The 13,533-nt window shown below is 39.9% G+C and overlaps 1 protein-coding gene across 1 annotated transcript in view; it reads right to left on the reverse strand.

Annotated features, from left to right (window-relative positions):
* Positions 1–1,897: 1,897 nt before the first annotated feature.
* BTBD7 (BTB domain containing 7) overlaps positions 1,898–13,533 on the reverse strand; it is a 77,264-nt gene continuing 65,628 nt past the window's right edge. The window contains exons 7-11 of the mRNA XM_030883499.2: positions 11,505–11,648; positions 8,670–8,859; positions 8,084–8,262; positions 5,674–6,108; positions 1,898–3,797 (exon numbers count right to left, since the gene is read on the reverse strand). Of these exons, the coding sequence (XP_030739359.2) occupies positions 2,982–3,797; positions 5,674–6,108; positions 8,084–8,262; positions 8,670–8,859; positions 11,505–11,648 (1,764 nt within the window). The 3' untranslated portion in view covers positions 1,898–2,981. The remainder of the gene's footprint in view (positions 3,798–5,673; positions 6,109–8,083; positions 8,263–8,669; positions 8,860–11,504; positions 11,649–13,533) is intronic.

The raw sequence follows: 13,533 nt of genomic DNA on the forward strand, positions 1-13,533 counted from the left end.
TGCCTAGAAAAAGCTACAGGGGCGTGTGAAAAAGAGTATGTATAGTACATGGTAAATTCAAACAACGATTTTTTCAGGAATAATTTTTGCCTTTCATGCTGCTATCTTTTTCCCTTAGGAGTCACAGGTGACTCTGAACTGAAATTACTAATCAAAATCACAAAACTACAACAGAAATATAAGAAACAGACCAACAGCATCTTGAAGAAACGTAGATCTTCTCCTTCCGCTCCAGGCTCTAACTGGTATTCGCTAACCTCGACACGGCGGACACCAAAGGTGGCGATTGTCTAATGGCCTGATTGTCCATGGCCTCGAGAGGAGATCTGGTATGTTGAGATTTGGTTCTCATGAAATTTCTACACCGAGTAAAATGCTAGGTCCCGTGGCCTAAATTTTATATTATACATGTTTATTTCTGAGAGCAATCTTACTCAGACTTCACATTTATCTTCGTACAGCACTGAAAGAATTTAATGCTTAGTAAGCATTAAAGAAAACTGAATAGATGGGTTCAAAAGCCAGAGGCACATAGCTATTCAACCTACCCTACTGACCATACTTCACAAGATACATTAAAAGTCCACTAACACCTACCCTAACACTAAACCCACATCTGTTTCCCTTCTGGAAGTCACAGCAGTCCACGATCCACAGCGCGTTTCTCTCTATACACAGAGTTTAGCCAGGTATGCTACTAAATTATTAAAAGCAAACTTCATAAATTAAATAAAACTATGAACAGTGGCCACTTCTTTTATAATTATATTTTAGGGACGTGAAAGAATATTTAATAAATTTTCAGAAAAATGCATGTGTGGCACCAATAGCTCTCGTCTAACATTTTTAAAAAAAACAGGTTGGAGATGAGAAAGATTTCCCCCACCAACTATGTCTACTCACTCTTCTTTGCAGTACCAGCACAGCACAGTCTGAATTCAGAATAGAAATTTAAAACTGTATCAAAATAATTCATGTCAACACATGTATATGAATACACATTAAGGAATATGATGGAATTAACACTTTGTGTTTCTGAGGAGAGACAGACTGAGATTGGCTTCAAAAGACACCGTCATCTATCATAAAGTCAAAAACCTACTAAAAATGAGAACAGAGTCCTAACGTTTTTCATCTTTAAAAAAAGGAGCCTCAAAGGCGACGATGTGTAGCCGACCTCACAGTAGCCTGGTGTTGACTCTGGGAGATCTGGGGCTCGGTGTGCAGCTTGGCCGACATCGAGGGACGTACGGGCAGCAGCTAACTAGCCAGGCAGCAGAGCGAGTGGCAGCGGTTTGCCGGTGTAGACAGACAAACTGATGTGTTCCCATCTTTAAGACTACCTACTGTTAGGATTTTTTAAAATGTCAGATTATTCCTGAGTGTATATCCACAGGGTAAAAGTAGGAAAAGATTGTAAGAGAAACTACAGTTTCGGGAGAAATCAGAGTTCTTGACACCCAATAGAAACCTATTTACTTAAAAGTGCATGTCATTCATTTATATGGTAGCTTGTAAAGGCTCCCTAGCCCTGCATAGTTTTAGAGTGAGTGTGAGTGATTCAGAGTTTTTTATATATATACATACACAGAGAAGAGGCTCCCAACATCCTTCACGGGAGGGAGTGTTCAGAAAGTCTCTTTTCTTCTAAGTGCTACGGTTGTGTGTGTATGTGTAAAAATAGAAAGTGAATGCTCAAATAATGCTGAAGTGATTTAAAAACTCAAATACTAATGTATTTACATTGGAGAGTAAGAAAAAAACAGTCCTTAGCTCACACATTGCCCTTCTAAGGGAGGGGATCTTAAAAGATCCCATGTGCTCAGTGGTTCAGTAAAATCCCAAACCAGCGTCCCCAGTGGAGTTCAAGTAGGACATGTAGTATTTCACCGAAGGAAAAAAAAAAAAGGTTTCTTTTTCTTTTTTGGTGACAAAGCATTATGCATTATACAACAACTTCTTTAAAGGAAACCAAAATTCAGACACACTTTGAAAAACACTTAAAAGAAAATATCTGCTTACAAACACCAAATGACATCCGTAAGGCTGAAGCCCTTTTGTTTTTTTCCCACAGAGAGCAAGACAACTGAAGGCAGCAAAGCAGTCACTCCCCCGACATCTGGAGAGTCGCAGCTCAGAACCGGCAACCCCGCAGGGCAGGCTTAAGTTACTTCGCTAATTCCACTTCTTTAGGATTCCAGGAAAGCCGATCGCTTTAGAACCTCATCTAGTGAAACTCTAATCCACACTACCAGAATCCGCAGTGATTCTAACAGCATCTGCACTGTGAATAAAGCAACAGCTTGAGTCTGGACACAAAAGGCTTTTCTCCTTCTTGTTCTTTACTGAACCAGGAAACTTCAGGATCCTGACTGGATTCCTGCTGGAGGAATGAAGACCAGCTCCCAAGACTCATTTAAAAAGTACGACGTTAGATTTATGAAGACTGAGCAGGAAGATTTCTGAACTAAAACGATTACTGAAAAGAGAGGAGCATTTTGATGTGCTGTTCTTTGGAATTTCTATAATTAAAAAATAAACACAGAACTATTTCATAAGAAAATACATCTTAGTGTGCAATCCAATGCACGTGGAAATTGCTAGATGAAAGGTAAAATGCAAAAAAGTATGAAAATACAGTCCTTTAAATGTGGCAATAAAGTTTAACATACTGATATAAAAACAATACAGATAAAAGTACAAGTGCAAAAAAATTCCATCATTTGTAAAGAGAAAAAAAAAAGTGCCAGCTTGCTTGCTCTTAAAAATGCTTCCCCCACACAATTGTTCCAACACAAAACAGACGCAGCATTCAGAATAACCCTCTTAGCATGCCGTGTCTAACAGACGTGTATATACAAAAACTAGAATAAAATAACGTGAAACTGAGTTATCAGCTGGCATCAATACTCTAAGTTGTTGGGTTACATCATAAAATGGGATGTTTCACATCTCAGGCACAGACGACTTGGAGGTTGCTCTCAAAGGGCAGACTTTTTGTAGAGGAAGTCTGGCTTGCTTGGTGACCTCCTTCCTCTGCTGATTGAATCTTCCCTTTCCAAATCTGTATTTCGCTGAGCTCCATGGCCCAAGGACTCGCTGTCTGCCAGTCTTCTACCAGATCTCTCTTCTGGAGCTTCAGAGCTACATGCAGAATGTGAAGGTCTGTTAGGAGTCAGCCCAAAAGTCAAGTCAGTTTCCACTGCTGTTCGCCCCCTGACATGGGTTGGATCGTTGCCGGCATTTTCTGGGGCTGTCAAAGGAAAGTCCGACCGCTGGGGAGGCTGCTCAACAACATCGAGGTGTACCGGCTCATTCTTTTGTCTGTGCAGATGCCCATCAGGGGAAAGTGGATATTCTCTCCTAGCTTCTTCCTGCTTTTTAGGAGAGGTCTGGCCAGGTAGGTAGGCTGACTTTAAGCCACTTGGTGATGCCTTATTGTGGCTATACAAATCGGGACCAAAATACCCACCTTGCGGAGGGGAAGGGCTGCGTCTGCCAGGAGCCGGAGTAGACGGTCTACAAGCAGCGTTCGAGAAGTCATAGAAATCTGGATATTCCTGCTGATTTTCTCGAGTGTCTGGTTTTTGCTCTAGTGTGTGTTTCTTTCGAGATGTGTGTGTATGCCTCTGTGGAATACACGATAGATGCTGGGGAGGCCCTGGTACTACTTCAGACACTGACTGGCTTAATTCTGTGTCTACAGCAAGTTCGGGAAGCCTCCTGTCCTTGAGTGACAGTGTGGACACTCCCATGGCGATATCTGGCATTAGATCATTTAGCACAGGTTGTGTACACTGCAAACAGAAACAAAACAGGGGGAGGGTTAAAAGAAAATGGCCCAAGACTCCCTCTTTTTCAAATGATGTTCACTGATTTTTGTTTCCTCTTAGAAAAATGATACATGCTTTTTTTTTTTTTGGCTGTGTCACGCAGCTTGTGGGATCTTAGCTCCCCGACCAGGGATCGAACCCAGGCCCCCGGCAGTGGAAGCATGGAGTCCTAACCTGGATTCCATGGACCATCAGGGAATTCCCCTGCTTATTTTTAAAATGATAAAAATATAGAAAGCTATAAGGCAAAACCCCCACAAAAACCCTAAACTTCCCTACTTGAGATAACCATTGTTATTAGCATTTTGAAGCAGTTCTCTTACCTTTTATATTTTGCACACATATTTTCATAAAATTTAGTGCATATATAACACTGCCATTAATACTATTTAAATTACTGCATACTGTTCTCCACTGTATTGATGAGGCATGACTTCTTAACCATTCTTCCACTGTTGGACCTTAAGGTTGCTTCCAATTTTTCATTATTATAATCAAGACTGTAATGAACATACAGATAAAACACCTTTGACGGGAGTTTTAATTAAAATATAAAGTAGGACTTCCCTGGTGGCACAGCGGCTAAGAATCTGCCTGCCAATACAGGGGACACGGGTTCGATCCCTGTTCCAGGAAGATCCCACATGCTGCGGAGCAACTAAGCCCACGCACCACAACTGCTGAGCCTGCACTCTAGAACCCGCGAGCCACAACTACTGAAGCCCATGCGCCTAGAGCCCGTGCTCCGCAACAAGAGAAGCCGCTGCGATGAGAAGCCTGTGCACCGCAACGAAAAGTAGCCCCTGCTCGCCGCCACTAGAGAAAGCCCACGTGCAGCAACGAAGACCCAACGCAGCCAAGAATAAATAAATAAATTTATAATAAATAAATAAATAAAATATACAGTAGTAGAACTTTTGTAACTGTAGAACTGAGGGCCAGGCCAATAAGATGGGAATTTGGTTTATTCAACACTATCAATCTTTGCTGTTTCTTCTTTTTGGAGGGGTGCGGGGGGACAGCAGGGAAAGCGGATAGAAGGGTATAAGGTGAGGAAGGACCATAATGTGACCCAAGGCGTACACTAGTCCACAGCTTCCAAAAGGCCATCTTTTAATGAAGATTCCCTTAACTAATATATGTATCTTTTGTTCTTCTCTATATTGAACACTATTAACAGTATGTGACTAAGCAGGCAGACTTAAAAATCACCACTGTTTTTTTCCCAAATGTATTATATAAAACAGAAATTCAGCCTCTAATGCAGTGCAAGATCAAGCAAAGAATTCTTGCTTAATTTACTACCTACTAGCGCTAGCGACTGTGATTTCCAGTCAAATGAGTGTTCTGATGGAATAGCTTGCTAGAGGCAGAGACATGCATGCGGGTTAATTTTCTGCCCATTTTATGAATGAGGAGTCTTCTGCCACATTGTTCCCGATGGTATACTCAGCTACAAGTAGCTTCCCCTTCCTGCCCCGACAAAGCCTTTGGTAGAATAGAGGTCGGGGCCAGACTCTTGACACGTGCTTGAACAGCACACTATGAAACCGGTAACGTCATCTGCATTGTCCAGTAACCCCACCCTTCTGGATACCTGCACGCGAACATAAGGGAAGGCCCTGGCCTACTCCCACCGCAAACACCTCGTCTCTCTTCTCCGTCCTTTTTCATCCCCCTACACTCTCTTTTTCTCTCCCTTTTCCATACTCCCTTAAGTCTATGCTTTCAGCTTGTCAGTAACACTTCTGGGCACCGCTGAGTCCCAGGGGCCAAGGAAATTGCTTCTAACATTCCAGAAGCTTGTAATTTTAGGTAGGTTACTGAGGTGCAAACTTACCACTTGTCTCTCAGATACTACTGCTGCTGAGGCGGCGGCGGCTACCGTCTGTCTCCCCAGCCCTGTGGTGCCGGGACAGTCAGGTCCTGCTGCTTGAACACCTGGCAAACAGACTGGAGGGGGCACTGCTTTAGGAGCTGCTCTGGAGTGAAACAGTGAATGATTACAGGGATAAGAGAACGAACGTGAAGGGTGTTGGCTGGGAGGTCTTTGTCTCCAGCCCGCTTTGAGGTGGTGATGGATTGGGGTAGCTGGGGGGTGGTACGGCGGTGGTGGAGGTGGCAAGGGTGGATGGAAGGCCACAAAAGAGTCCGGATCTGTAAACACGGTTTCTGCAGCGGGGTTACTGCTAACTCGACATCTCCCAGACTGCCTCATTGTCAAGAGTGGACTTTCATCTCCAAAACGTTCATCAGGAAAGAACTTGTGAGGATTCTAAGAAAGAATGGGGGGGTAAACAAGGTAGGATATTTGTTAGCAGATTTCCTGGACAGAAATTTACAGGCTGAGTTAAGCGAGTACCTAGGAAAACCACATTCAGCAACAGTAAAAGGCACAACAGATTTTTCTAGGCCAGAAGCCCAAGGAAAAATTACCTCAAAAACAGTATAAAAGGGTAGAGCGCAGCAGCTATCAAGGAGAGCAGTGTAACTGAATACTCCAGAAAGCAGGTCAGTAATCTCTTGCAAGATTATGTGATAATCAAAAACAGGAAATAAAACCTAATGCAAATATGTCTTTGCTAAGAAAATAAAATTAACATTAAAAACAAAAGGAGGGGGCTTCCCTGGTGGCGCAGTGGTTGAGAGTCTGCCTGCCGATGCAGGGGACACGGGTTCGTGCCCCGGTCCGGGAAGGTCCCACGTGCCGTGGAGCAGCTGGGCCCGTGAGCCATGGCCACTGAGCCTGCGTGTCCAGAGCCTGTGCTCCGCAACGAGAGAGGCCACAATAGTGAGAGGCCCGCGTACCGCCAAAAAAAAAAAAAATAAAAACAAAAGGAGGAACTAACACACCATTGTAAAGCAATTACACTCCAATAAAGATGTTTAAAAAATTAAAAAAATTAAGAAATTTTTAAAAAGGAGGAAAAGGCATATAAGTGAGGATTCTAGAACTTTCTGGCAAAACATCTGTACACTTTCAGTCTGAAATAAAAACTACAAAATACTATTCCTTACCTATTATATAGAAATGTTTGATTAATATTTTGATAAGCACTAATGGAAATTCTTAAACTGTAAAACTTACACAATTGAAGAGATCAAATTAAGATACAATTTAGAATGGCAAAGAGAATAGAAATGAACAGAAAACAAGCCTGTTTTAGAGATAGAAACCACAGTAAAAATTGAAAATCGAGAACCCAAAAATGGTGGGGAAAAAAAAAAAGAACCTAAAAATGGCCTGCTCCTTGCCTAAGGCCACCATACCATGTTCCCCTTTGAAAACTCAGGCTAAAGTGGTTTGCAGTTAGTGGCAAGAAAACAATTCAATCACTTGACCAGATGAAATTAAATTTTATTTTAGGTTCTACTTTAGTTGCTGTGAAGACTACTTTACACATTTTATACAAAAATGCTACTGCTTTTTGTACCAAATAATTACTAGAAATGGGTTTCTTCGTGCTAGTTAAAAAAAAAATAAAAAGCACTCATTCCTTGATTCTCATGCTTATAGGGTTTGAACCATCATGCAAAAAAAAAATTCTTATAATAAAGGGGAGGAGAGAGGGAAAAAGAGAGGCATATGGAAGGTCTGTTAAGTATGTAGTAGGCTAAAACCTGATACCTAGTGACCAAACCAGGGACAGAAAGCAGAGGAAGGTCAGAATTTTCTACTTTCTCTTCCACTTCTGTTGGGCGTACATACCATGAACTTTTAGCAGTTAGCATTTATGTGCTCAATATATACAAGAGGCATAGCTGCTTTACATACAGCAGCTCTTATCTTCACAACAATTCATTTTACAGGTAAGGAAACTGAGGCACAGAGTGGTTAAGTAACTTGCTCCAAGTTAACTAATTGGTAAGCAGCAGAGCCAGGATATAAACCCAGTTCTCACTCCAGAGACTGTGCCCTGTCCACTCTACCACACTGCTTCTCACTGGGGGCTTTCAGGTCATCCAAGACACCAGGGACAGTCAAAGAGCATGTACAAAGAAAAAGACATGCTACAAGGGCTCCTTGGGATATGTAAAATACTGCCTGAGTGACAGTCAAGGCTCCTTATATTTTAATCTTTTTTCAAGTATAAAAAATTGAATATTTATTTAGAATGAGAAATTGCAAATTTTAAAATATGACATATAACACAAAATCCAAAAGAATACCATAATATTTTCATTATTAATAATAACTGACAATCTAACACAAGGCTCCCTATTTTAAATGGTTTAGTGCCGTTTCCCACCTGCAAGAGCTCTGCAGCAGCATCTGCAAGCCCGAACTCTCTCAATACTCGAATCTGAATTTCATAGCTCACTGTGGCGCCTTCCCCACAGTTAAGTGCGTAGGCTCTCTGCACCTGCTCAGTGTGTCGTAGCTCCTGCAGACGTCTGACCATGTCTTTCATAATGAGGAGACGAGGAACTGGAAGAAGAGAAATAGTTTGTAGGCACAATACCTGAGCTACACAAAAGACCACCTGCTGAATGCAAGAAAAAAGCATGTGTTTTGCATCAGAATCTTCTCATAAATTTTTGATAGTATTTTAATTTCCTGGATAGTAATTTATATACTTCTAATTATTTTTTAAGGTTTTAAAATTTCACTGTGTCCAAAAGGCTCTTGGTAATACCAAACAGCTCCTGAACTGCATTATTAGTTCACAGCCCAAATAAAATTTTACTTGCATTTATTCTCTTCTGGATCTCAGGATATTTCAAAAGTCTTTTAAATATATTCATTCTTTTATTCAAATAATTTTTTAAGTCCTGACTATCCAAAATATGATCATTCATTTAAATATAATGCCTGAAACAAGGTTACTGCCTTACCTGGGATTTCATTTGCTACAACCGAAGGAGGGCTTGACTGGTTACTGCTGATCTGCTGGTGGCTGATCACGTGACAGCACTGTGGCACGGCATTATTGACCATGTAAAGTGTGTCTGGCACATTGGACATTCTAACCATTCTCAAACGCACAAGATCTGTTTGTTCCACCATCATCTCGTCTAGCACTGACTGAAAACAATTCAGTATTAACAGAATTAGTCAACCTTACACCTCTGCTAAATCACATTTAGAGAAAGATCACCGCCATCATCATATAAAAAGGGAATTAATTTATTGTTTCCAGTGTATGAAGCTTAAAATTAGTGGTGAAAGGAAAAAGTACCCTAATCCCTTTAATTTTTTCCTACCTCTTTAATTTTTTTTTTTGTTTGTTTGTTTGTTTTGTTTTGTTGCGGTACGCAGGCCTCTCACTGCTGTGGCCTCTCCCGTTGCGGAGCACAGGCTCTGGACGCGCAGGCTCAGCGGCCATGGCTCACGGGCCCAGCCGTTACGCAGCATGTGGGATCTTCCTGGACCGGGGCACAAACCCGCATCCCCTGCATCGGCAGGCGGACTCTCAACCACTGCGCCACCAGGGAGGCCCTACCTCTTTAATTTTTAAAGGATCTTTTTGGAGCATCTTTGAAAAGAAAGAATCATTTTCTGAAAAATCTGCTTTTTTTTTTTTTTTAATTTACTTTTATTTATTTTTTTCTACATTGGGTCTTCGTTGCTATGCACGGGCTTTCTCTAGTTGCGGCGAGCGGGGGCTACTCTTTGTTGTGGTGCATGGGCTTCTCATTGCGGTGTCTTCTCTTGTTGTGGAGAACGGGCCCTAGGCATGCGGGCTCAATAGTTGTGACTCACGGGCTCTAGAGCACAGGCTCAGTAGTTGTGGTGCACGGGCTTATTGCTCCGAGGCACGTGGGATCTTCCTGGACCAGGGCTCGAACTTGTGTCCCCTACATTGGCAGGCAGATTCTTAACCACTGCGCCACCAGGGAAGCCTGAAAAATCTGCTTTTAATTGAAGTATTTGAAATTTGAAGAAGGGATATAAAATTAATCAGAAATAACTTATACATAAAGTTACTATAAAGAAAACAATGTATATATGTATATATACATATATATGTATATATGTATGTATATACAACAATGTACATAAATACCAGAGCCAACAAGAAATGCTCAAAATATAAAATATTAAAGACTGATATTAAATTCAACAGACCTATACATAAACCTAATTGTTAAGTAAGTTTCAGATGAATCTATCTCAACCAACTGCAGAACGGTCAAAATGGCATCATGTAAAAACATTTTCCACATTTACTGGGGGCATTTTTCTGCTTATGCATGGGTACAGGAGGACTGTCTGATCAGCTTACTGCTGCTCCATTTTGAGACAGAGCAGAAGGGAGGGTAGATCTAGATTATTACGGGCCTTTTATCACCAGACTCAACCTTCCAAGAGGCCTCAGCTGCTTGAGTGACTTTAATCATTGAACTTACTTCAGAAAGACCAGACCCAACCATTCTGCTTTTTTCCTCTGTTTTACAACTATTTAAAGTGTCAGCTACTCGGGGTGGGGGGGAGGGATAAATTGGGAGATTGGGACTGGCAATATACACACTACTATATATAAAATAGACAACTAATAAGAACCTACTGTATGGTACCAAGAACTCTATTCAATACTCTGCAGTGACATATGGGAAAAGAACCTAAACAAGAGTGGATAGGGACTTCTCTGGCAGTCCAGTGGTTAAGACTTTGTGCTTCCAATGCAGGGGGCACGGGTTCAATTCCTGGTCGGGGAACTAAGACCCTGTGTGTTGTGCGGTGTAGCAAAAAAATAAAAATAATAAATAAATAAAAAGAGTGGACATACGTATAACTGATTCACTTTGCTGTACAGCAGGAACTACCACAGCATTGTAAATCAACTATACTCCAATACAAATTAGTTAAAAATAAAATAAAATTGGTAAACTGGAAAAAAAAAAGTGTCAACTACTCAATAAGGGAGAGATTATCAACCTATTCAATAAAATAAACCTCTCACAAATCCTTTCATAGACATATCTTAAACTAGGGACTCCAACAATAAAAATGAGAAAAATTTTAAGATAACTATGTTTCTATACCCAAACACATTGTTTTGCCTGTTAATTCATTTCATTAAGCTTACTAGTGATTTCTGACTTTCAAAGACTGTCAGTTCCTCAAAAGGTCACCCCAAAGATCTTACGGCTGAACATTTCTAATAAAAATTGCAGTATTTCATCTTCCATTACCATATTTACGTGGCGAGTTCTTTATGTTATAATATACATAATGCCAACTTTTTACTTAATAGGCCTAAAATTTTGTCTTAGTTTGTATACTTATTCCAAAACTAAACACAATTTCCAGCAGCCACTACAAAAATATGTTACAAGAAGTCATGGCATTTCTTTAGTTTACAAAAGGAAGAAAATATGTATGCAATCTTCTTTCAAACATTTCTCCCACCCTGAAGATCACAAAATACTGATGACCATTTCATTAAAATGAAAAATTTTTTCCAAGCTAACAGTTTGCAAGAAAAACTGATGAGAAAAATGTAAAATGCAATTTAATATGACCTAAGTTATAAAAATAAAAACATGCTTGATAACTCAACATTTGGAAAACTCCTCTGGTGAGCAGTCAAACTAGAATTTACTTTCACTTTCCCTATTATTGGACATTTAGGCTATTTCCAAATATTTAAGTGATACCACAATAAATGTCTTTGTGTTTATAGTGTGTAACAAAGTAGTCTAACATCTTAAAATGGTTTTTATTACCTTTGCTTCTTCTACATAGGGAGAGAACAGTCGAGGACGAACATATATTCCAGCATTTTTTTGCCGTAACCAGGCATTTGACTTTCCGCCTTCTGTTGTAGGAAGCATATCTGATGGAGGAGTGCTAATCAAGCCTCTTTTCATCTTGAAAGAAAAAAATTTTTTTTTGAGAAACAGAGATTTGTGTAGCACCACAATATTACAAAGATAAAAATAATTATACCTATAAATCAAAATGTTTGAGCTTTAGCATTTAAATACAAATTTAGGAATATATGTGAAATTTAAAAATACTTCAAATGTTCTATAATATTTAAAGGATTCAGCAAGCCATAAAAAGGTACTACAATTTTCCATTTTTCTCTACATAGAGGAATGATGTTTTAAAAACAAGAGCTGTACTAATTAAAAATATAATGAGTCAGACTAACTTTCAGAACTCTTAATGAGAACCAATTTGTTTTTTTCCTTACTCATCTGGGAACGGATTCCTCCCCACCTTACCCTCCTCAAGACAAAACAAGCACATTCCTGGGCCTGTATCTACAGTACAAGGATGGACAGTCTGCACGGTGATTAGGGGCAGGGGCTCTAAGGGAAGGAGAACTTGGCTCAAACCCTAACTCTCCATTTAACAGCCACGTGACCATGGACATCTCCTTTTACCTGGGCCTCACCTTAAGGGCCCCTAGGTAGCCCTGGAGATGGGACACTGCACGACTAACTAAATGTGGTGGCCCTGTTGTTCCCACATCTATGCTAGGAGACTATAAATCAAGTCCTATAGCCCATGAGGTGACTGTGAAGAGTAAATGAAGGTAAGGAAGATAAGCAGCGCCTGGCACAGTGCTTAGCATACACTGAAAGAGTGTCATGGTTCACAGCCATTATTAGGGAACTTTTACTGGGGACTTGCTATGTGTTAGGCAGGGGATTAAGAGCAGAGATATATATTTTCTAAGTCTATTAAACAAAAGTTCTAAAATTTTTTTCTAAACCAAACTCAGGGATCAATTTGGTTTGGGTCCCAGGTTTTAAACAAAATCAAACACTGTTTCTTTAATATTATTCTTGTTAAATATAATAAACGTCTAATTGCTGCATTAAAATCATGTTGAATTAAAATACAGCAATAGACATATTTTGAAAATAGGAAAAAAAACCCACAACTCTAATCTGTTACAACTGTAATAATGTTGATATATTTCCTTCCAGTCTTTTTCAAATGAATTTTTACCTAACTAAATTTTAGAATACATAAAAATACACATTTTTCGTATGCTAACACATATATATGGAATCTAAAAAAGAAAAAAACATGGTCATGAAGAACCTAGGGGCAGGACGGGAATAAAGAGACAGACCTACTAGAGAATGGACTTGAGGACACGGGGAGGGCGAAGGGTAAGCTGGGACAAAGTGAGAGAGTGGTAGTATATATATGGACATATAAACACTACCAAATGTAAAATAGATAGCTAGTGGGAAGCAGCCACAGAGCACAGGGAGATCAGCTTGGTGCTTTGTGACCGCCTGGAGGGGTGGGATAGGGAGGGTGGGAGGGAGATGCAAGAGGGAGGAGATATGGGGATACATGTATATGTGTAGCTGATTCACTTTGTTATAAAGCAGAAACTAACACACCATTGTAAAGCAATTATACTCCAATAAAGATGTTAAAAAAAAGGTAAAAAACACCCCACATTTTTTTATCCTTCTTTCTAAAATTATATTCCATTATTATGTTGCTATATTAGTCTTTGCAACCATTGGTCAGGGCAGGCAGCAAAATATTCTGTCAAGGAGTCGTGCTGTAATTTATTTTCCTTGTTATTAGATATTTAGGCTATTTCCCAAAATTTAATGATGATGCTACCAATGTACCAGCTATATCTCCCCTATGGAACAGTAATATTATTTCAAAAATCAGTGACCTAATAGGTAAAAAAAATGATAACTTACTGTTTTATTTTGCTTTCTTTGGTGTGTGTGTGATGACTAGTGAGACTGAACATTTTTCTAATCAGAG

This window comes from Globicephala melas, chromosome 2 (genome assembly GCF_963455315.2).
Source record: "Globicephala melas chromosome 2, mGloMel1.2, whole genome shotgun sequence".
Lineage (NCBI taxonomy): Eukaryota > Metazoa > Chordata > Mammalia > Artiodactyla > Delphinidae > Globicephala > Globicephala melas.